Genomic DNA, 25,983 nt, shown 5'->3' on the forward strand with positions numbered 1-25,983 from the left:
TTCATTTCACGAAAGAAACATTTCTTACCATTAAACAACCATTTCAGATTAAAAAATATGTGAACAATTTCGGCGAAATAATATTCTTTTATCTTTGCTATTTTTTTTCCTATAGATATATATTTTAAAACGAAACAAATGTTCCGAAGAAATTCAGTGCGGAATAACAAGATGGATGCGCCCATGAAATAAAACTATCTGCAGAGTTCGTCTGCTAAATTATACAAAAATGAACTTAATTACACATTAACTGAGAAAAATGATTGCAAATGTATTTTCCAAATTAAAACCCTCCAGACGGCAGTTTATATGGGTCAGAGCAAAATCAAGAAAACAAGAATCAAGCAAAAAATACAGTTACACTTTAAACTTACCAAACACGGATTTCCCTCTCAGTCTGCGTGATGGTGAAGCAAATAGACGAGAAGTCAAAATTCAGAAGGTAATATGAGGCAGGCATAACCTGTGAATTGGGACGAAGTCTGTATGTATTGATTTCTTAATTCAATCATGTTGATAAAAGAAACCGAAATACCGTACGTAACGTTCCCGATTTTGGTTCTGTTGTTAGGGAATTAGCTGTGACGTTCTTTAAGTTATGACGTCATATTCGATGTAAACAAAAGAAACGCTTTCATCAGGAAACGTAACGTTTTTTTTCATATCAAACAATTATTAAAATTGAATTTGTATTGAGATCCAATCTTATGTTTTACAAGACTGGTAAATATAAAAAAAAAATCAAATTCTCATGCAAACAAGACAGATTTCTGCGCAAATGCGGGAAAACCGGAACAGGAACTAGATCTGAAAAAAAAAGTTAACGATTTTGAGTTCATTAGTACAATGAAAAATTCGGGAATTTTCCCGATTTTTTTTTTTTTAATTTTTTTTTTATTGAATTTTCTACCGTAACTGGGGACTTCATCCCCATAATATGAGGCAGGCATTACCTGTAAATGGGGACAAAGTCTGTATTCATTTGTTTTTAATTCAAACATGTTGATAAAAGAAACGGACGGAAATACCGTAACGTTTCTGATATTTGTTCTGTTGTTAGGGATTTAGTTGTGACATTATTTAAGTGTTGACGCCATATTCAATGTAAACAAAGAAACGCTGTTATCATGTAAGGTTTTATCATATCAAACAATTATTAAAAATGATTGGGTGTTGAATTCTGTCCTATATTTGTTGATAGGGGGTCTCATTGGGGGGGTTCCGATCCTGGATCCTGCTTACTGTTTTGTCAGATTCCCGTATCACGCTTACACTAAGTACGTAAGCAATTCTCATTTTGTTGTCATTTCCCAGATCACGCAAGACCTCATTTCCCGTTTTCACGACACAATAATTTGACTTTCAAGTGTCACGTTTACATAAAATCGTCAATCCCGTGTCACGCTTAGACCCCAATGAGACCCACTTGATATGTTGATAAATATACATTTTTATCAAAATTCAGAAGGTAATATAGTTACTGTATTAGAAACAAGCATAATGATAGTGTCAATGTATATTTGTTCCACCTTACAGAAATTCCAATGGAAATTTTGTTATAAACAATGTCATAATTCCTGTACCTGATAGAACAAATATTCAATACAATTTATTCCAATAGGAACTTCAACATCTACTGTAATATTTATTCCTGTGGAAAAAATATTCCAGAATATTTTTCCCATTCATATTATGAAGGAACTTCCATTCTATGACATCATTTTTGTTGAGCCTTCGACTTTAGTCGAAAAAGCGATACTAAACGATCCTACATTCCGTTGTCGTTGGTGTCGTTGTCTTCGGCGGCGTCCACAAATATTCACTCTGTGGATAAAGTTTTTAAAATTTTAATAACTTTCTTAAACTATCCTGGGTTTGTACCAAACTTAGACAGGTCTAAGCTTAATTATGATCATAAAATAGTATCCAGAAGTAAATTTTGTAAAAAAATGAATCAATTTTGTCCGTATTTTACTTTTAAATGGACTTAGATTTTCTTCCAGTTAACCATACATACATGTACAGTCTGCAGTTGTTTTTAAAACATGTATTAGATTCATAAACAATCCTGGATTTTAACCAAACTTGGACAGAAGCTCCTTACAATCAGAAGATTGTATCAAGAGGAATATTTTTATTGAGTTTTTTCCTCATTTTTGTTGAGCCTGCGATTTACAGCAAAAGTAGGCACTGGGTTCCGCTTATAGTTGATGTGTTAATATTACAGTACATTTTATAGCTATATAGCTACAAAGTTTGAACAGAGTGCAGCGCCCACCCTTTTTTATTGATGCCCATGCCTTTTATCTGCAGTCTCTCTGGCATGGCTGAAAACATCAAGACTTTGGCCTGTTGGTTTGTAACATGATCATTTTGAAGCTGACAGATTTATTTAATATAACAATAATTGGGACAATGGTGATGTTAATGCCTTATCTTTCAAATTTATTTCAATACAATTCTGTTCCTTTATTTCTCGTTTCATTTTTGTATGAAACTGAAAAAATGTATAATGTTCATTGCAATGACTGCTAGTTTTACTAGGGAACAAGCATTTATGAGTTTAAATTTTCTGTTTCAAAGTCTAAAGAACAATGGGTAATTTTATTGTTCATACCTACATGTATAATGAAAACAAAATCATGTCATCGGTTGAATTTTCATTTGATAAAATGTTGGAAGCCAGTTGCATAGTTTTTGGTGTACTCTGGTGAAATGGTTTTGTAAAGGTTTTTGTTTTAATATTTTTAGTCTTCCAGTTTTGAGAAACTATATGAATGGCAACAAAATCAGCCTAGAGACAAAGAATATATCTTGCATGATGGTCCTCCCTATGCAAATGGAAAACCTCATGTTGGACATGCTATTAATAAGGTAAGCTGGACTGTTTTTATAAAATTTGTAATTATAGGTTACATTAGGTGTGAGAAATATATTGAAATTAGATTACTCTGGTCACTGGTCAGTATCAAGCTATTTCCAATTTTCACAAGTTGTTATAAGTGAAATATTAATTGTCTTAAACTTTGAAAGGCACCAATGACCTAATAATTAGCCTATGGAATTTCAATTGTTTCTATGAAATCATGGCCATAAAAAAAAATGGTTAGGAAATCTTGTATCATTACTTTTCCTGTAATAAATTTAAGTATGTTAAGTACATGTAGTATAGTTAAAGATTTTTACCTAAAAAATTACACTGATGAATGGAATGGGCTTGAAAGGAAACAAGTTGCAGAAATAAGTTTGTATAAAAAAGAAGATGTGACATGATTGCCAATTAGACAACTCTCTACCAGTCAGACAGTGCAGTGATATTGTTGGCTTTTTTCAAAACTACCTCTACCCTTTTTTATTGGGAAAATATGCGTTATTTTGATCAAATTGTGAAATTTAGTTTATACCATGAATTTGACTGGAACTTGAATTTACAGACCCCCTTTCAAGAGTCAAACCCTGCTTTGTAATAAGACTCCTTTTTGTCAGTGATAATACACAAATAGACCCTCAAATCTGCACACATAGTAATTTAAGGCATGAAAAATATAAAAACTCGTGTTTTTCAGTTTGCATTCATGCAAAATTATTACTGAGACTGCACTGTTTGGGAAAAAAAGTGGTCTCCTGTGGAATAATTTTAAGCTATTTTTTTCCAAATTGGGATTCTTCTCCAGGGGAAAAAGCGTTTATTCTCCATTAATTTAAGGCAAACAATATCACTGCAGTGACCAAATGAAGTAGCATTTAACTTAGCAACCTCCCCAATGTACAATGTAGGTCACAGTTCAGTCTTCAACAGTGAACAAAACTCATACCACATAGCAAGCTATAAAAGGCCCTGACATGACAAAATCAAAACAATTAAAATGAGAAAACTAGCAGTCTTACAAATTACTTAACATTGAAAATAATGTATAATTTTATATTTATTTACAAATATTTTAAGATCTAAAAAAATACCACAAAAATAAGGTTGTAAGAGCAATACTTCATAAATAAGGTTGTTTGAGCATTTATGATAAATGATAATTTCAGATATTAAAAGATATAACAAATCGGTACAGACTGATGAGAGGATATAGGATTCACTACAAACCAGGCTGGGACTGCCATGGTCTACCTATAGAAATGAAAGCTGTGTCATCTAAAGCTAAACTCACTCCTCTACAAATAAGAGATAAAGGTAAAAACATTCCTATAGAAATGAAAGCTGTGTCATCTAAAGCTAAACTCACTCCTCTACAAATAAGAGATAAAGGTAAAAACATTCCTATAGAAATGAAAGCTGTGTCATCTAAAGCTAAACTCACTCCTCTACAAATAAGAGATCAAGGTAAAACATTCCTATAGAAAAGAAAGCTGTGTCATTTAAAGCTAAACTCACTCCTCTACAAATAAGAGATAAAGGTAAAAACATTCCTATAGAAATGAAAGCTGTGTCATCTAAAGCTAAACTCACTCCTCTACAAATAAGAGATCAAGGTAAAAACATTCCTATACAAATGAAAGCTGTGTCATCTAAAGCTAAACTCACTCCTCTACAAATAAGAGATAAAGGTAAAAACATTCCTATAGAAATGAAAGCTGTGTCATCTAAAGCTAAACTCACTCCCCTTCAAATAAGAGATAAAGGTAAAAACATTCCTATAGAAATGAAAGCAGTGTCATCTAAAGCTAAACTCACTCCTCTACAAATAAGAGATAAAGGTAAAAACATTCCTATAGAAATGAAAGCTGTGTCATCTAAAGCTAAACTCACTCCTATACAAATAATAGATAAAGGTAAAAACATTCCTATACAAATGAAAGCTGTGTCATCTAAAGCTAAACTCACTCCTCTACAAATAAGAGATAAAGGTAAAAACATTCCTATAGAAATGAAAGCGGTGTCATCTAAAGCTAAACTCACTCCTCTACAAATAAGAGATAAAGGTAAAAACATTCCTATAGAAATGAAAGCTGTGTCATCTAAAGCTAAACTCACTCCTCTACAAATAAGAGATAAAGGTAGAAACATTCCTATAGAAATGATAGCTGTGTCATCTAAAGCTAAATTCACTCCTCTGGGACACTAGCTGCAATTTAGACCCAAATATTAAAGTTTGAATCCTTTTGCTTCAAATATTAATAAAAGCAGAATTTTGTAATAATTTTTAATAAAAGCAGTTTGCTCGAAAACATTGCTGATGCATTATTGACTTGTGAGTGAATATTTCTACTTCAATTTAAGCCCTTGGCTGGAGATATGTTGCATGTACCAGGTGTGTTTAGCTACAAATGTATTACAGCCAATTGCATTGTGTGTGTAGGTAAAGGTAATATCTTTGTATGGCTTGCTTTCTAGCTGAACCGTGAAGTCATTATAAGTTAGGTATACTACCCTCCTTTCGAAGTAGCCTTGTCCTACAGACAGCTATATTGGTTATCTGAATGTCTAGTCTACTCTTAAAGGAGAATAGTTTACCTAACCTAATAATGGCTTCTTGGTTCAGCTAGCAAGCAAGCTAACCAAAAATACTACATTTACCTACACACTCAATGCAATCAGCTGTAAAAGGAAAATAATGTCAACATTGAAAGTGAACATTGAAAGAGAAACTTAGATAAACCCAATTCTTTGACTGATTCAAACCACAAATCCATTTTATTTTGCACCCCCCCCCCCCCCCCCCCCTTTTCCCACCTGTCACTGGAAGGTGCTTTAAATCTTAACCTTGTCTGTCTGTCTGTCCCAAAATTTGTTTCTGTTCTCTAAATTCAGTCTGCTTCAACCAAATGTTATGAAACTTATACACATTGTATATATTACTACAAAAGTAAAGATCAAGTTCGAATTTGGGAGGCGTTACATTCTTAGTTCTAGAGATATGCCTCTTTATAACGTTATATACAACCATGGACACATTCTCCATTTATTAAACCTATAACATGAAATTAAACAGACCTAGAAAAATCCAATTGCTCATATATGTGCTACTAATGTACACAATGTATATCTATATATATTACGTTTTATGATTATCAGCAGTCTACGAAGGTCATTTTAATGAATTTTAAGATGACATCTTGATTTAAATACATACAAATGCATTGTTTTAAAATTGTTCATATTTGACCTATTTGAGTTGGATGTACATTTTAGTATGTTATAATTCAAATATTAGAATTTGAGCAAAACAGGTGAACATGAATTTAATAGCTAAGGCCTCTTTAACATAATTTGAAATGATTATTTTTATATTGTATAATTGTGGAATGATCTTTTAAAATGTAGTTCTGATCTGTTAAAATCACAGTTGATATCTTTCACAGCTAAAAAGTTTGCCCGTGAAGCCATCACCGTCCAGATGGAAGCATTCAAGAGATGGGGAGTAATGGCTGACTGGGATAAAGAGTGTTACTATACATTTGATCCTCAGTATGAAGCAAAACAAATTGATGTGTTTTATCAGATGTATGAAAAGGTAGGTTGAATTGTTTGCTGTTTTGATACACATTTACGCTATAAATAAAAGTGTATTAACTTTAGAAGTTGATGACAGGTGCTCCAAAAGGGTAAGCAGATCAGCCTTTACATGTCACATGATCTATCATGTTACTCCGACATCACTATATTAAAGTGACCTAAATAGATGAAAGACACTGTTGTAGCCTTGAAGTCTGTACAGTGACCCCTATTTAATTTCTGTGTCCTTTGGTCACTTGTAGAAATATGAAGAAGTTCAAAGGTAAGGAGTAGGTCAAGTAAGACCCCTTTTTGGCCCAAAATATAGCAGTTTTACAAAATTGTTAAACTTTTAGTTATTTATTGGATAGTAGAATGGTTCTGCTACATAAATAGGGACTGTTTTTGACAATAGAATGCACATATATTGGGTACTAGAACCATTAAGTCATGCTAAATTACTGAAATCTTAACAATTCCAGCATTTTACTTAAATTTTAGCCAGTTTGCGTGTAAAACGAAAAGTGGCCGCATTCGTGTTCATTCAAAATATTGAAATGGAAGTTGTATTTGATGATAATACATAACATATATGTAAGCCTCAAATCTATGTCCGGCCTCAAATCTATGTCCTTTCCCCAAATCTATGTCATTTTTAATATTGCGTCATAGACGTCCTAAATCTATGTCCTGTATTGTCTCAAATCTTTGTCCTGTATTGTCTCAAATCTATGTCCTGTATTGTCTCAAATCTATGTCCTGTATTGTCTCAAATCTATGTCCTTTATTTACTCAAATCTATGCCCATTTTTGGCTCCAATCTGTGTCCTTTCATCAACGTAAAACATAACAAAACGTCATCAAGTATATGACGTCATTGCATAAAGGAATGATAGCAGCGCAGGACACTATTCCAAATGAAGGATACACTATATCAAATAAGAGCAAAAAGGTATTTCAACGGATCCAAATCCAGAATCGTTTTGGGCGGATATGCCGTACACAGTCGGAAAGCAAGCCCTTAGAAAAAAACGTTGTTGCTACTTTTTTTAAGACAACAATGGAACTGATATTAAAACCCACCATTCTTAAATTGCATTTTTTCGTGGATTTTTTTTTTTTTGGCGCCAATTTGGAAGTTTACCCTTTTATTCTATGGGTCATAGATTTGAGAAACGGACACAGATTTGAGGTCGTACATAGATCTGAGGTTTACATATATAAAGATTGAGGATGAACACAGTTGCGGCCACTTTTGTTTTTGACAAAAACCATCTGAAAAGTTACATTTTTTCGCATATTTGGTAGATTTTTTCATATTTGAGCTTGAATCGGATCGTTTTTTATGACTGAATAAGTTAAAATCTTTCACATGAATGAATTGAATCATATGAAATAGACACTTTTAAGTGTTTAAAAAGTGGTCAAAATCTTTCGTCAGATGAAACTGAAATTTGAGGCCAAAACCGGTCCTCACCGGACCTACTCCTTTCATTGCTTCATGCTTCAAAGTACTACCAACCGCACTAGAGAATGAATGTTTTTATTTGTTGGAAAAGTTTTAAGATGCTATTATTCTATTCCGCTCATCAGGTCAAGTATAAAAAATACAAGGTGTTTCCTTTACTTTGAAATACAGTATTGAAATTTTCTAAATAATTTTTTTATATTTATAGTAAACTGAATGTGTAGACAATACAATGCATGAAATCATACCTGCCAACTGTCACTATTTGCAGGGGATTTCCCCCATGGAGGCTCCAAAATTGAAATTTTGAATGAGCAATTTTGTCCACAATTTTCAACAAAACAATTAATTTTACAATAACATGAGGCTTATAAAAGTATGAAGAAGCCAAAAAACAAAGTGAAATGTATTTTAAGACCCCCTATGACAGCCATCTTGCACACAAAACCCCCATGGGCATTTTGAAAAGTTGGCAGGTATGTGAAATATTATTATTATTTTGATTATATTTTCAGGGTCTCATTTATCAAGACTTCATGCCAGTTTACTGGTCACCATCTTCAGGGTAATTATTGAACAATAAGTGTCACAGTTACAATCATTCATTAAGTACATGTACCAATAAAAATTATAATATGTATTGTATTACAAATTGAACTTTTAATGAAGTCCTCAAACAATGTTCAGGAATGTGTTGATTTCTCAATCACTATAGCTATGATATAATAGAAGGAATAACTAAACATATCAAGATTAAATTAGATACTTTTAAGGAAGATTTGGAAAAAAACTATTTAAAGTCAATATCTATATCTGATAGTAAATAAGAGACAACATCAAAAGTTCAATGTAGGATAAAAAACTTCATTCACATAGTTTTTTCACTGACCCCACACCCCCTCTTAACATAATTTTGAGAAAAAATGATTTACTAATAGGGATTTATGTAAAAATCGATTTTTGATATACAAAACTTGCAGAATTTAAACCCCCCATCCCCAAACTATTTGATTTAAGTTTTTTATCCTACATCGATCTTTTGATGTCGTCCCTAACAAGTGTATATGAACAATAAAACAATAACAAAAAAATGTCTAGTGCTGAATTGCAAAATAAAACCAATGTATGTGTTCTTTTTATGACAGGACTGCATTAGCAGAATCAGAATTGGAATACAATCCAGATCATAAGAGTAAATCTGTATATGTTACCTTTCCAGTCACCAAATCATCAGAACAGCTGGAAAATGTCATTGGCTGTAAGTTATTAATTTGCTGTTCAATAATATTCAATGTTAAATACAGGTGAATAAAAAGATCTTGCCTTTCTGCAAGAGAAACAATAAAATATAAGTCTTCAATCTTCTGACATTGATCTCACATTTTCAATATGGCTTTGCTTATTATGTATACATCCTAGAAAATTACTGACATCTAATGACTTGGTTAATCAGTATCATATAAAATAAGCAAATCAGAAATAAGTGTTTGTAAACCAATGTGTGGTAAAGTACAGTAACTATTAAAAAAAATCTTAGAACAAAACTAATTGCAGCAAACCTATACAAAATTTGCACTGATTTTTACCATGAAATAATTGAAATTTTACAACAAATATCTGATTGAAAAATGCTTTTTATTTTCTCATAAGGGGCTGGAAGAGATGTTTATGCTGTAATATGGACAACTACACCATGGACTCTTCCAGGGAATAAAGCCATATGTATTGGACCAGAACTCAGGTACATAATTTTATATCTTCAGAGTGTAGAAATATTATCTATAGTAACATTCAGTTCATTAAAATTGTGTAGTTACTTTTCTCTTGTCTATTTTCTGGAGACTGTATAACAACTTTTAGTTGTCTTTTTTTTGTCATTTTTTTATGACTGTGTTATTGTCTTTATGACATATACCCAATATTTCCTTATTTATATGTTTATTCTCCATTTCTTGCTCATTTAGAAATCAGTTAAAAATCACCCATTAAATCCAACATTTTATTTTTAGATATGTTTGTGCAGAAGATCCAGATAACAGCAATATTTATATTTGTGAACAATCTTGTGTTGATAAATTGTCAGATTTACTTGGAATATCCCTTAGAATCCTAAATGACTTTCCTGGTAAGATGGAAATTAAATATTTTAAGAATAAAACTTTTTATAACTGGTATAATGCTGAAATAATATGAAAATGGATATTATGTACTGTGGATTCATTTATTTTTGTGGGTACCAATATTTGTGGATTATTGAAATTCAGCATTTTCATGTGTATTATATTTCATGGTTTTGCCAATCTCTACATACAAAGTCTATAGAAAAGTGGAATTCCTTGAACATTTGAATTAGTGGTAAACCTGTACCCATGAAAATCATGAAAATTAGTATCCAAGGAATAATAATGAATCCACAGGCACAGTAAAGTAGATTATTTCGTCTTTGAGTTTTGTTGACAGCTTGGATCTTTGAATGACAACCAGTCCTTTGATGTTTTTATAATATTGTTCAAGTTTTACATTGTTAAACAAAGGTTTTGAATGGATAGTGATATATTTTTGAAGGGTAAATTTTGTGGTACATACATGTACCTAATGTAAAAAATGCAAACAAAAAGGCATGAACAGATTTCCTGATATATATTTTATGTATGCTTTATGTTTATACCATATTAAATACATTCTTCCCCATATTGTAATTTACATGTATACATTACTACATTCCTTTATTTAATGGAGAAAGAATTCATTGATGTCTTTTAGTTTTTGTGCTGTTGGGTTGCCCTCTCATTGAAATACACATGCTCTCCTTTTATTCCTATAACTTGATTTAAAAAAGTATTTGTTGCAATTGTTTAATATTTTTTTGTATCATTGTTGCTCTATAAGATTTGAGTCAAATTTATTAGCCAAATAATGTTTTACAAGAAAGAAATACTAATAAGTTGTCATATTTCCCAATATTTAGGGAGTGCCTTTGAAGGTGCTAAGTATACACACCCACTTACTGGTGAAGAATTACCATTCTTGTTTGGTAAGCATGTGACTGTGGAAAAAGGAACAGGATTGGTTCACACTGCACCGGGTCATGGGCATGATGATTTTGTCATAGCTATCAATAATGGATTAAAAGTGGTAAATAGAGAAATTTTAAGTGTTTCCTCTTTCAGTTAATATTAACTTCACTGAGTTATTTAGATACTAATATTAAGAGATCCTCTTTCCCCTTCATAGAATACAATAATATGGTTTGAGGCAAATTGTATTTTTTTAGACATTATTTTTTGGGGTTGCTTATGTCTGCATTATTAGCTTTATTATAGAAATGTTTAACTGACTTTAACATTAATATATTTGTGGCTTACCAACAGAATCTATGAAAATTGGTATCCCAGAATTGAAAAGGAATCCATATAAGGAATCAAGGGGGGTCAAGGTAATTTTTATTTGACCACACCATGCATTAATTTTAATTAAAATTTCCGTTAATTGTTTTCTTAGAATAATCACCACCCATCAAATTTTAATTAAAGTGCCTTCCGTTCATAAATTGTACAAAAGTAATTCATAACATCAAAATTTAGTGTTTATTTTTCACAACTATAGATATGTCTTGGGGAATGATAATGATTCTATTGTTATTTTTATCAGACAAGTATAGTAGATGAGAAAGGACAATATGATTGGCATGCAGGTAAAGAACTAGAAGGTAAAACTATTGGTGTGGATGCTGAGGATAAGGGTAAGTGTGATAATTTAATACTGTGGATTCATTTATTTTCGTGGGTACCAATTTTCGTGGAGAGAGGAAACATTACATGTTCGTTGATATTTAATTTCTTGGTTTTGGCAAAGTCTGCATACAAACCTATAGAAAATATTTAATTGTGTGGTTCACCTGTACCCATGAAATCCACGAAAATTGTTATCCAAGGAATAATAATGAATCCACAGTATATGGGGATAAAACCCAAAATTACAATTTAAGGCATTCATATTGTAATATACTATATTGTGGATATATGCCAAGATCACAAATATGTTATACAATGTGTCCAGAAAGGGTTAAATTGCCAAAGAATTATAGAAAGTTATATACTACATCTGAATGATGGATAAAACATCAAGATCACAAATTCAAAACAAATATGACAATAAATCAGTGCTCTATTCAGATACTTAAACAGATTTATTATATTGTGTTGTTATCAAACAGTTAGAATACTCCAAGCTATTAGCTTCTGGAGCAGTAAGATTAAGGTACAAAGTCTCCACTAGGAAATATTGTCTTAAAACACTCTAATTTCCATGTTATATGATGAGATGTGTACATATATTTAGGATGCTCCTAGCTATCCTAATCAGTAAATAGCATAACAGCTCAACACACATGTCTTAATACACTATGGCATTCCTCTCAATATATGCTATCCTATGTTTGACTGTTGTAATATTAAAAAAATGATTATAAACTATAGTTGATAAGATTCAAAAGAACTGCAAGTTGCTTTATTTACTTTTCAATTCAAATAATACATTTTTTGTTTTGTTTCAGTGATAGAACTTCTTGGTAATCATATAATAAAAGTAGAGGATTATGTACATAAATATCCATATGACTGGAGAACCAAAAAACCTGTGATAATAAGAGCCAGTAAACAATGGTTTGTCAGTACTAACAAACTTAAAAATAAAGCTTTAGTAAGTACGAAGCATTATGTACAGTAACAGCTCATGTGTTCAAAAACATATATATTTATACCTAAATAATTACATTAGATGTATGTTTCATTATAATACTTTATTCTGATTGGCTAACTGCACATCACTTGTTATTCCGGAAGCAATTGTTTCACTCAATCAGGGCTTCCAAAATTTTTCTGAGCCAGCCGGACATTTTATATCTGATCCGAATTTTAATTCCTAAGACAAAGTCACAAAAGGCAATTATGGTAATCAGATGGCCATCCAATGATTGACATTAAATTAAAATCGATATTAAACTTTGATATGAATTTGATGTTCTGACATAAACTGTTAAAATTGGCATTGCATCATTCAAAGTGTGCACATCAGCGTGCTCATATCTGCATTAGACTTTATTTGTGCAAAATGAAGTTGTCTAGAACTTTATTTTCGTTTTTAAAGTCACATTTTTCAAAACCGGATGTTGACTTGACAATGGTAAAACATGGACCATAAACGGATACGTAAAATCCGTGTACGTGATTATAGAACTACTGAGCGAAGAAGCTCTTTCCACGTTATTTCTTCAACAAAATACTTGAAATGAACGTTAGATACAGGTATCAATGATACTTTTAGCATTTTTGAAGAAATGTAGGATGCATAATTGAATTTCCTACCTGTGCACATGCGCACACGTGTTCTTGTTCATACACCGTAGTGCTGACGATTTTTCATTTAAAACCTTTTTAAATGATTTATCAAATCATGTTTATAAATGTATTTATTATATATTTTAAATCAATTAGATACAAGCTGCTGAAATGTACGAAAATAATTGGGAATGGACCGATTAATTTATACAATGTCAGGTATTGAAAATAGTTTACCTGTCACCTGAACAGGTAGTTTTCAGCTGTCCAACAACTAATTAGCCTTGATTATAATTAGAAAGTATTGAAGTAGGGGTTGTTTTGATAGTAATTAATCATCATGTCACTTTTATGACCGGAAATTTATGGCTGTTAAAGGCAAAATGTTGGGTCAAAAAGATCGTGAATTTATATTTTAAAATGACCGAAAAAGCCTTTGAAACCAAAAAGTATATGACCGTTTCATGCTTTGCCCAGCCGGTCTTTTACCGGACATTAAACAAATGACCGGCATATATGACCGTTTTGGAAGCCTTGCACTCAATAAAACTTTTCATTCATGATAACACGTGGTCCCATAATAAAGTGCACAGGTGAAAAAAATAAAAAAATATATTTAATTTGTGTTTTCATGATCATAGCTAGATAATGTAATTATAAGTATTGAATGCTTCTTTTTGCAACTTCATAGGGTTGTAAAAGGGTTGACCGTGTGCACATTTTTAGAATGAAGCTCTTCCACGTTTCAGAAAAAATGTACTTGGGTCCACGCTTTTACACCCCAATGAATTTACAAAAAGAAGCATTCAATTCTTAACCCTTTCCTCCATGGAATTTTTTTTCTCACATACTTGATTCGCATAGGATTTTTTCAATAAAAAAAAAATCATCAGGTTTAAAGTATTAATGCATTGTGAAAACAAATATTTCATTAATGATCTTCAAGTCAGATATTCTTATGAATGTCCTTTTCATATTGGTTACAATTTTTTTTAAGTCTGATGCAGACATTTTGTAGTCAAAGCGTTTCAAGTGAGGTACTACACAGGCGTCAAAAGGCGTCATTATGGAAGTAAGGAGTGGCGTCAAAAAGCGTCATTATGGAGGAAAGGGTTAAATGACAATTTGGTTTATTAGGCATGTTTTCAATGAAAATATTGGAAATTATTTTTTACTTTTTAAAATAAACTTGTAAGTGGAGTCTATTTTTTTATTTTTTATTTTATCTACTAGATGTCAATCTGAAATAACAAAAAATATATAATATAGATTGGATTTCCTCTGGGCACACTGACAATATTTATCAAATTCAATAGATGGGCAAAAGTTCTGAAAGGAATATTTTTTTCTCTGTTTCAAACGTCAAAACTTTATGATAACTTGCTATTTCTTAAACTGTGTGAGAACTTAAAGTCAGTAAACCATACTTTGTTGACCTCTAGATGTTACTGTTTATGGTTATGTCAATTTCATCAATATTTACCAAGTATTGCTTAGTAATTCAGTTATTCTGTTTTCTATATTATAGGAGTGTCTGAATGAAATCAATGTCCATCCAAAATCCTCAGAGAATTCCATGCAGTCTATGTTAGGATCAAGACCATACTGGTGTATATCTAGACAGAGAGTCTGGGGTTTACCAATACCAGTTTTCTATCATAAACAGACCAAACAACCACTTGTGAACAGGTCATTTTTAAATCTTTATCATCTTTTAAGTCTACTGATCGCTTGATATTTTGGCAATTTATAACCCTTTTGACTGAAAAAAAATCATGAAAATTGTACTTGTAATAGGCAACAGTTTCAAAATATAGAAACTTGACAATTGGTTATTTATGAAATGTGTTACAACTGTATTTTCAGAGCAACTATAGATCATTTGAAAAGCCTAGTTTTAGAACATGGTAGTGACTGTTGGTGGAAACTTTCTGAGGAGGAACTACTTCCAACAAATGTATTAACAAAGGTAATTTATTTGTTGCATTTGTTGGCTTATGATTTTAACTTGAACTTTAAATGCAAATCTGGAAATCCTTTAGCTGGTGCATAAAATTGGAACTGATTTATTCAATAGGCCATTTGGATTTTATAGCATCAATTTGTGTATTTGTTTGTTTTTTGTTGCTGTTAAAGTTTTAAAAGGTTAAACAGATACATCAATGATATACAAGTGATATTATTTAAATTATGAACAATTTTTTAGGGTGATACTTAATACTGAAGTAAATTTTAATTGATACTCAAGTACAAGTTTCATGATTTATATGTGTTTACTCTAGTATTATTTCACATTTTATATTTTGTTTCATTCTGTAATAGATGGGATTAGGAAAAGCCTCAGACTACATTAAAGGAGAAGATATATTAGATATATGGTTTGACAGTGGAATATCATGGGCTGCTGTTTTATCAGGTATATTAGATATATGGTTTGACAGTGGAATATCATGGGCTGCTGTTTTATCAGGTATATTAGATATATGGTTTGACAGTGGAATATCAATGGAATATCATGGGCTGCTGTTTTATCAGGTATATTAGATATATGGTTTGACAGTGGAATATCATGGGCTGCTGTTTTATCGGGTATATTAGATATATGGTTTGACAGTGGAATATCATGTGCTGTTGTTTTATCGGGTATATTAGATATATGGTTTGACAGTGGAATATCATGTGCTGCTGTTTTATCGGGTATATTAGATATATGGTTTGACAGTGGAATATCATTGGCTGCTGTTTTATCAGGTATTTTAGATATATGGTTTGACAGTTGAATATCATGGGCTGCTGTTTTATCAGGTATTGTTGACACCATAGTATTTTTAAGATTTAGATCTCGACATTAAAATGTTTAATGCTTTTATAGTAAACAGCATATAACAAATTTTGAATGATTAAAACTGACAGCATAACTTAGCAGTGATATAAATTATTTAATATAAAGATAATTCGTTGAAAAAAAATTGCTTTAAAATCAATCTTTCTTAGGCCCTTGACCTTTTATTTATGTTTCATTATAGGGGAGCAGAAAGCAGATTTATATTTAGAAGGCTTAGATCAGTTTGGTGGATGGTTTCAGTCTTCTTTGCTGACCAGTGTAGCTTTAACTGGCAGTGCTCCTTACAAGTTTGTAAATTTTATATTATTTTTATTTTCATCTTTCTGGTACAGTTCCAGTGTGAATTTAACAGTTAAAGTATTCTTTATAGTACAAGTTGAAGGTAAAAACAAATCTTGTTTTTAATGATCACATGATACTGTTAGCTTAAAAAAATTGGAGCAGAAACAAAATTTGAATAGTTTTGACTTATATGATGTAGCTTTACTCAAGCAAGTTGAAAACTTACCTGATAAAAAAAGAAAAACAACATTTCTGATTAAAATGCAGTATTGTTTTTTTGTATTTTGATATTTGTTTTATTTTAGGTCTCTTCTTGTTCATGGTTTTGCTGTTGATGAAGAAGGAAAGAAAATGTCCAAATCAGTAGGAAATGTTATAGATCCTGAAATAGTTATAAATGGAGGAAAGGTAAATCTTGATAGAAGTTATGATTGAAAACGGTTTTATATACGGTTGTCAAGGATATACCATAAAGCACAGAAGCTAACAGGACACCATAACCTAAGAAAATGATGTGCATGAAGAAGAAAACAGCCTCAATTTTATAATTTATAACAATACAATTTACAATTCATAGTGTTTATATTGTAAATTTTTGGAATCAATTTTATATGATTTTTAAGAATTTCTGGTAAGGCTTGTAAACAAAATTCCAAGACAAATTTAGGCTGAGTTTTTATTAATGCATTATTTCACATAAATATTCATTTTCTGTTAATTCAGGGTAAGCATAGTTTAAACATATTTTATTGTTCCAAAAAGAGACAAATGGATTAGACACAAGTGTTTCAATTAATTAACGTCTTCTCCAAAGGGTAAACATGCAAAATTGTATCAAAATCCTTTTGAAAATCAAATGGAAATAACAAAGTAATGGTATATTGGAAGAATGAATAATTTGTTGTGTTATTTTTTTCAAATTTTAAATGTAATGAAATGTAACACTTTATTAAAGCACTCAGAAAAAAAGGTTTGAAAACTTTTAAAATCTACTTTTTAGAACAAATCTAAGGAGCCATCATATGGTGCAGATGTTTTAAGACTATGGTCAGCAGAGTGTAATTTACAATCAAATGTAATGATAGGTCCAACCATATTGGAAAAGTGCAATGAAGAAATATATAAGGTATAAGACTTGTATGTATGGGAATATAAAAATCATAACATTTTGTTAATGATGCAATTGACAAAAAATAGAATGACAATTTATTACCAGGACTATTTTTCTCAGGAATCTAACATTAAGGGAAAAATTGTCAATACATTTTGATCTAAATTCTATTTGATTAAAGTTCAACTAGAGACATAGCTTATAAAAATCAGTTTAAAAAAACTTGCTCACAAACTGACAAGGTTTCATGTATTGGTATTGATATTGATAGCAGAATGTGGTGCCTGAACAGTCTGAAAAGTTTTTTGGCCAGATAGTATAGAAGGCACATTGATTTTTTTTTAAAATTTATTTCACAGATAAGAAAAGTTTTGCGGTATTTGCTTGGAAATGTTAACGATTTTAACAACTTGTCATTATCAATGCATCAGCTGTGGCCTCAAGACAGATACATGTTACATCTACTTCATCAGTTTGGACAACAGGTAAGAATCAAATAATTTTGTTTTCATTCATTAGAAGCAGATCATCATGGTAAAAGTGTCAAAATAGCTATAGGACCCTTATCTTGGATACATTCATTAGTTTATTAATTGTTATCATGTTTTAGAATTGCAATTACATATGTATGAAAATTGAGACAAACACCTTATCTTTATTAATACAGGATCCAGTTTTATTAAACCAATTTGGTGGTTTTCTGATATTTTATTCTCGAATTATTTGACTTCAATCATTTGTGTTTGGTCCATCACCAATTTGCACAATATGACAAATCCACTTAAACTGATTTTCATGAAGAAAAAAAAAGGTTAAAGGACATATAGCAGTGTAGTAGAAATAAGAGGGATTGTTTCTCATAAAATTGAGAATGGAAATGGGGAATGTGACAAAGAGACAACAACCCGACCATAGAGTAGACAACAGCAAAAGGTCACCAACAGGTCTTCAATGCACTCTTTATCATTGTTTATGCAGCTAATCATAACAAAATTTATTTAGTTTCATACAATGCCTATTCTATTATGTTACTAGGATGTGTACATTCTATTTTTAGGTGTCCGAACATTATGATGAATACAGATATGGAAAAGTTATGCAAACTGTGGAAAAATTTATCAATATTGAAGTTTCTAATTTTTATTGTAGTATTATAAAAGATAGGTTAGTATAAAATTAAAGGTATTTATTGTATATAAAAAAAAACATCCTCATTTAATTCAGTTAAATCCCAACTATTAACACCTTTCCAAACTCAACTCTACAAGTACCTGAACTAGTTATAACTTCTCTTTATGTTATGATACTATAATTATGGATAAATGATAAATGGAACCCCTTTGAGGTCTAAGAAAGTGTTTTATATACTGGTGATATACACAATGTCATTTTGTTTTGACAACTGTCTGTTGACTAAAGACATTGCAATTATTAGATTGATATTACTTATGATATTTGATATAAAAAGTTGTGGCATGAATGCCAATGAAACAACTCTCCATCCAAGTCACAATTCGTAAAACCATTAAATGTCAAAGTAAGACCTTCAACACAGAGCCTTTGTTCCAAACAAACACCAAGCTATAAAGGGCCCAAAAAAATAACTAATGCAAAACAATTCGCCTTTTCAGAAACTAAAGGACTATGGGTAATCCCATTGCACATACACCAAAATGAAAATAACGTTACGAACGTTCTAAACCAATCACAACGTTTTGGTGTACGCTTTTGAAAATACTACCCAGAATGCATAAGTTTCTGAAACAGCAAATTCTAATGAGAAAACAATTATTGTATGTGTTCATAATGATTTTTCATTTTGGATTGACAGATATTTACCACTTGAAAAAAAGTAATTTTGGTTTTAGTACTATTTTCCTTCCATAGACATGTATTGTACAATATATACTGTTTCAGGTTATATTGTTCTGATAAAGAATCTTTGAGACGTCAGTCTAGTCAGTTTGTGCAGTATCATATTATCAATGTTGTGACAAGAGCCCTAGCACCAATATTACCTCATTTTGCTGAAGAGTTATATCAATATTATCCAAATTTAGAGCAACATAAAGGTAACCATATAATTGAAGTATAAGTATTAGATGCCCTGCCCCAAAAGAGCCCCACTTTATTGGTTTACTTCTGTCTGCCAATCTGCTAGTTGATTAAGTTTATTGTTTAAGCATTTTCTCAGAAATCAATTTTTGTATATGCATAAATATATAAAGTACACAAATACATCATCATTTGGGTACCTGAGATCAAGTACATTTCATTTCCATCACAATAATCCCACATATATTACTAAATAGCTCTGCAACAATATAGTCACCATGACATACACTGCTGCCAAAGTGGTAACTTTTGGTCAGAAACCAATGGGATAATTTTTGATATTTTTGTTACTTAAACCCTCATGTATAAAGCAGCACATTTAATAATGTTACCTTAGATAAACCATAGCATGTAATAAGGCAGAATTAGTTATTAATAGAGAATATATATGCAATAACATTTTGTTTTGTTTGTTGTAGATGACAGTATATTTAAAGGTGGTTGGTTTGACCTAGATCCTAACTGGTATAACAAATCATCAGCTAACCTTATCAAGCCTGTGTTAGATATCAAAGACCATTTAAACAGTGTCATTGTTTCTGAAAACCCTGTAGAGTTTGATGTCATCATTTATGCTAGCAATCTTTTATATGAAGTTTTAACAGTAAGTTAATTTGTTTTAGTCATTTAAATTTTAATATAGAAAAATTGAGTCATTAGATAGTATCAGTAGCTATGTAATATTAATATACCTTTTTTATGCCCTATTTATTGGCATTATGTTTTCTGGTTTGTGCGTTCATTCGTTTGTTTGTTTCTTCCCTCTGTTCATTCGTTTGTCCATTGTCCAGCTTCAGGTTAAACTTTTTGGTCAAGGTAGTTTTTGATGAAGTTGAAGTCCAATCAACTTGAATCTAAGTTAACATGTTCCTTATGATATGATCTTTCTAATTGTAATGCCAAATTAAAGATTTTATCACATTTTCACGGCCCACTGAACATAGAAAATGATAATGTGGATGGGGCATCTATGTACTTCAGACACATTCTTGGTTTTTTTTGGTAATTCTAACATAAAGAAATTTTCTTGACTGATACATTCATTATGTCCATAGATATCAAGCTGGAGAACTTTCATAGATACTGTTCTGGATTAAGGAAGAACCTTGTACATTGTTGTATGTCAGAAATCACTGCATATCATATCCATTTTCTTTCAAGTGTAAATTTCACTTTTATAGAATTTTAAATGAAGAATTTATAATATCATCTGTAAACTGTTTATGTGTAAATTCTAGAAAATCATAACTTCAATGCTAGTGTACTAAGATTTGTAACAGCTTCAATTTCTCCTTTTTATTAGCTCACCTGGCCCGAAGGGCCAAGTGAGCTTTTCTCATCACTTGGCGTCCGTCGTCGTCGTCGTCGTCCGTCGTCGTTAACTTTTACAAAAATCTTCTCTGAAACTACTGGGCCAAATCAAACCAAACTTGGCCACAATCATCATTGGGGTATCTAGTTTAAAAAATGTGTGGCGTGACCCGGTGAACCAACCAAGATGGCCGCCACGGCTAAAAATAGAACATAGGGGTAAAATGCAGTTTTTGGCTTATAACTCAAAAACCAAAGCATTTAGAGCAAATCTGACATGGGGTAAAAATGTTTATCAGGTCAAGATCTATCTGCCCTGAAATTTTCAGATGAATCGGCCAATCGGTTGTTGGGTTGCTGCCCCTGAATTGGTAATTTTGAAGAAATTTTGCTGTTTTTGGTTATTATCTTGAATATTATTATAGTTAGAGATAAACTGTGAACAGCAATAATGTTCAGCAAAGTAAGATCTACAAATAAGTCAACATGACCAAAATGGTCAGTTGACCCGTTTAGGAGTTATTGCCCTTTATAGTCAATTTTTAACCATTTTTCGTTAATTAAAGAAATCTTTTACAAAAATCTTCTCTTCTGAAACTACTTGGCCAAATTAATCCAAACTTGGCCACAATCATCTTTGGGGTATCTAGTTTAAAAAATGTGTGGCGTGACCTGGTCAACCAACCAAGATGGCCGCCACCTCTAAAAATAGAACATAGGGGTAAAATGCAGTTTTTGGCTTATAACTCAAAAACCAAAGCATTTTGAGGAAATCTGACAACGGATAAAAATGTTTATCAGGTCAAAAACTATCTGCCCTGAAATTTTCAGATGAATCGGTCAATCGGTTGTTGGGTTGCTGCCCCTGAATTGGTAATTTTGAGGAAATTTTGCTGTTTTTGGTTATTATCTTGAATATTATCATAGATAGAGATAAATTGTAAACAGCAATAATGTTCAGCAAAGTAAGATTTACAAATAAGTCAACATGACCAAAATGGTCAGTTGACCCCTTTAGGAGTTATTGCCCTTTATAGTCAATCTTTAACCATTTTTCATAAATCTAAGTAATCTTTTACAAAATCTCCACTGAAACTACTAGGCCACAATCATCTTTGGGGTATCTAGTTTGAAAAATGTGTCCGATGACCTGGCCATTCAACCAAGATGGCCGCCACGGCTAAAAATAGAACATAGGGGTAAAATGCAGTTTTTTGCTTATAACTATGAAACCAAAGCATCTAGAGCAAATCTGACAAGAAGTTAAATTGTTAATCAAGTCAATATCTATCTGCCCTGAATTTTTCAGAAGAATTGGACAACTGGTTGTTGGGTTGCTGCCCTCCAATTGGTAATTTTTAAAGAAATTTTGCCGTTTTTGGTTATCTTGAATACTATTATAGATAGCGATAAACTGTAAACAGCAATAATGTTCAGCAAAGTAAGATCTACAAATAAGTCAACATGACCTAAATGGTCAATTGACCCCTTAAGGAGTTATTGCCCTTTATAGTAAATTTTTAACAATTTCCATTAATTTGGTAAATTTATGTAAATTTTTACCAAATATAGTTCTCTGTTACTAATGGGCAAAGTTCATGATAGATATAATTGTAAGAAGCAAAATCGTTCAGTAAAGTAAGAACTTCAAACACATCACCATCACCAAAATACACTTTTGTCATGAATCCATTTGTGTCCTTTGTTTAATATGCACATAGACCAAGGTGAGCGACACAGGCTCTTTAGAGCCTCTAGTTGCATTGGACATTAATCAGTTTATGTATTTAAATAATATGGTTTGGATGTTTCCATTATTATATGGGCATTAGCTACAAAGCTGACTTATAAATATCGAAAAAGGTTTAATTTCAATCATTTATAAAAGTGGAGCTATGAAATAGCAATTTCCAATTATCAGCCAATTTTGGTTCAATTTTGTCAAAATAAGCTCAAAATCATTGATGATGTATTATTGAATCTGTATTCCATATAAAGGTAAACTCATCTTCAAGTTAGAAATATTACAATTGTTTTCCATATGACATACTGATTCTTCAGAGATCATCTAAATAGTTAATTAGATGATGTCTATTCTAAAATACACCCAAAATGTTGATACTTTATAACAAGTCCATGCATTATAATTTTGTTTAGGACTATTTGTTATTTGGAACATCATTTTAGTATGATATGAGTAAAGTATGAGAGTTTTAGTCAATTAGGTAAACGTGAACTTGACAACAAATGTAGCTTTTATTTTTTCAATTGTCAAAAACTCAGCCTAATGTAACATAATGTTTTATAGAATTTCCAAATGGAAGAGACTTCCTGTTCATCGCCATTGACTGAAATAATGCAGACATCTTATACTGTGATAACTAAAAAGCCATTACCCATAATTCCAGAGGATGTGTCAGCAGAAGATGGAGTATGTAATGTTTATGTTCAAGGTATGCTATTGAATCTCTACTGAAATGATGAAGACATATGAATTCTGACATTTTGTGTTTTAATTTATTTGTTTTCAATACATCTTGAAAATAACTGAATGTTATTCTTTCACAATATAATTGATAATAATGATCTTTTCAACTGCCCCTTCCTTAATTTCTTTCCATTATTTATGAGAACTTGATAGAAAATATATTTACATAAATAGATTACTTAAATATTTGCCAAACTCAATACATGGAATATAAAAAGGTTGAAACATAAAAGAAAAACTCATGGCAATATCATGGCCTGGTCAACTTCAGTATATGACAGTGGCTACTGTGACCCAACCTGATATATCTGCAGTTAATCTTCCTCTTGGAAATGACGAGACAAAAAAATCCATGAATATCAGCTTACGATTTTTAAGATAAAACTAGAATTTTGTTGACTCAAATAAAGTACACAATTTTTTTAAATAAAAAACATAAATACAAAATCTTAGCCATTGATATACATAAAAAAAGCAGTAATAAAACATAAAACAAAAGTAACACTATGATGTAGTAAAATTGAAGTTGACATGAAATCACATTTTGACTTCTCTATTGCAGAAGATATAAAACAACCAGAACAGTATATGTTAATAATATCAGCAGCAACACAGAATATGTGTGAACGTTGTAGAAGATATACATCAGAATCAGCTAAGACACCATGTGAAAGATGCCTTAATGTCATGGCAGGCGATTGGAAATGAACATTGTAGGAGATATACCTCAGAATCAGCTAAGACACTGTGTGAAAGATGCCTTAATGTCATGGCAGGCGATTGGAAATGAAAAAGTGTTTAAAAAAAACTATATAACACATGTCATTGCTAAAAATGGTCAAAATTGCTGTAAGTGGAACGAAATTCATTTGTGTTTACACAAATCAGTGATTAGTGTGTTTACATACCTCTGAGCTCTTTCTTACTACACATATCATTATTGCTGGTTGAACATTTTGTGTTTGTCAATGGCTGGTTGGTATGTTATGATTGACGAATATTGTTTTGAAATATTTAGGGTTTAAAAAAATGTAAGATATACATGTTCTTGTTTGTTGTATGGTGCAATCTCTTGCATCTGAGTTTGCCCTGGGCACCTACCATTATCTGATTGAGTTTGCCCTGGGCACCTATCATTATCTGAGCGAGTTTGCCATGGGCACCTACCATTATCAATATGTTTTAAGTTGAATACAAAACACTCAAGGTTGTATGTTTAAAGAAAAACAAAAATAACAATGTTGCATATAAGTACATACACTCAACGTTTTATTCAAAAATTTATTTTATTTCACAGCCAATTTTGATGATAACTTCATATTGTTAGAAGATCTGTTCTGAATTTATAATATATGTGCAACCATAAATTTAAAACTGTCTACAAAAATGTACTACTAAAATAATGTGAATGATTTACAAAATATATAATATATTTGTACTAGAGGTTTGTGCTGAGTTTTTAGAAAAAATAAAAGATAATTTATACTGTGGTTGTCATTTCAAATATATCCTACACAATGAAATGATATAATGATACATTGGTTTAACAAAATAATATAACCAATTATTACAATGATTGTATGTCCTCGAACCAGTGTTTTGAACAAAAATACTTAAATAATATATATTAAGACATTTTTGTGATTAATTAATTATCAAGAAAAGTGCATCATGACAGTTTTCACAGAATTAAAAACTTGCATTTCAAACTTGCTAGTATTATTTGTATGAACCTTTTCCTTAAATCACATTTCTGTCTATTTTTCAAAGAAACCTGAATTTACAGTAGTTTTGTATTTTGCATTCATGGAAGTACTGTACATGTATACCGCTATATTTCATTGAACTTATAATTGTCCCTTTGATGCAGTTGGGTAAATGTTGAAAGCATGCTCACAATGACTTAAATTTATGATCTGGTGACATAGATGAGACATTCTCTGTATCAGTTAATGTTTAATTTAATGATTTGGTAAAACAGGTCAGACATATATCTCTGTGATTTGAAAAGTAAACATTTTAAGTTAAACATTTTTTATGATACATACTGTATTGTTTAACTTTTCTTGTCAAGACTAACAAAACAGACATGATTTATAATCTGCAGTTGCAAAAAAAAACAAAAAACAAAAAACTTCATCAAAAACTACCTTGACAAAAAACTTTAACCTGAACTTTGCTCTTATATTTTCTATGTTCAGTGGACCTTGAAATTGGGTCAAAACTTAAATTTGGCAGTAAAGTTAGAAAGATCATATCATGGCAAACATATGCTCTAAGTTTAAAGTTGATTGGACTTCAACTTCATCAAAGACTACCTTGACCAAAAACTTTAACCTGAAGTTGGACGAACGGATGCACGAAAAGACGAAAAGACGTACAGACCAGAAAACATAATGCCCCTCTACTGTCGTAGGTGGGGCACAAAAATGATGTTTAAAAATAACCAAAACATTGTAATAGTAATTGGTCTAGATCTTGACCTTTTGCAAAACATTATCCATAGAAAGTTTTTTTTACAATGGAAAAGAATCTTCATATGTCATCAGTCTCCACACAAATTGTAATGTTTTGATATG

General features: G+C 31.2%; 1 protein-coding gene across 3 annotated transcripts; it reads left to right on the forward strand.

The window, feature by feature from the left end:
• Window positions 1-168: 168 nt before the first annotated feature.
• On the forward strand, window positions 169-24,889 carry LOC134711913 (isoleucine--tRNA ligase, mitochondrial-like). Of its 3 annotated transcripts, XM_063572888.1 has the most exons (23): window positions 169-442; window positions 2,752-2,874; window positions 4,036-4,183; window positions 6,313-6,464; window positions 8,429-8,478; window positions 9,059-9,171; window positions 9,564-9,654; window positions 9,923-10,038; window positions 10,882-11,048; window positions 11,565-11,655; window positions 12,469-12,614; window positions 14,781-14,941; window positions 15,119-15,221; window positions 15,575-15,668; window positions 16,279-16,384; window positions 16,685-16,787; window positions 17,380-17,505; window positions 17,850-17,975; window positions 18,548-18,654; window positions 19,408-19,562; window positions 20,025-20,209; window positions 23,225-23,369; window positions 23,967-24,889. In XM_063572888.1, exons 1-23 carry the CDS (start codon window positions 260-262, stop codon window positions 24,110-24,112), a joined length of 2,937 nt encoding a protein of 978 aa, XP_063428958.1. In that variant the 5' UTR covers window positions 169-259; the 3' UTR covers window positions 24,113-24,889. The 3 variants fall into 3 exon arrangements, with proteins under 3 accessions (XP_063428958.1, XP_063428960.1, XP_063428959.1); XM_063572890.1 differs by lacking the exons at window positions 169-442; window positions 2,752-2,874; window positions 4,036-4,183 and adding an exon at window positions 4,648-4,707; XM_063572889.1 differs by lacking the exons at window positions 169-442; window positions 2,752-2,874; window positions 4,036-4,183 and adding an exon at window positions 4,948-5,007.
• The last annotated feature ends 1,094 nt before the right edge of the window (window positions 24,890-25,983 follow it).

The sequence above is a fragment of the Mytilus trossulus genome, chromosome 3 (assembly GCF_036588685.1).
Source record: "Mytilus trossulus isolate FHL-02 chromosome 3, PNRI_Mtr1.1.1.hap1, whole genome shotgun sequence".
Lineage (NCBI taxonomy): Eukaryota > Metazoa > Mollusca > Bivalvia > Mytilida > Mytilidae > Mytilus > Mytilus trossulus.

Bases quoted from the DNA above. Each gene is read 5' to 3' on its own strand.
- LOC134711913 (XM_063572888.1), top strand. From the start codon at position 260: ATGATTGCAAATGTATTTTCCAAATTAAAACCCTCCAGACGGCAGTTT. The intron at 6,465-8,428 runs GTAGGTTGAATT...TTATATTTTCAG, and splicing joins TTTATCAGATGTATGAAAAG to GGTCTCATTTATCAAGACTT. The intron at 15,222-15,574 runs GTAATTTATTTG...ATTCTGTAATAG, and splicing joins CAACAAATGTATTAACAAAG to ATGGGATTAGGAAAAGCCTC.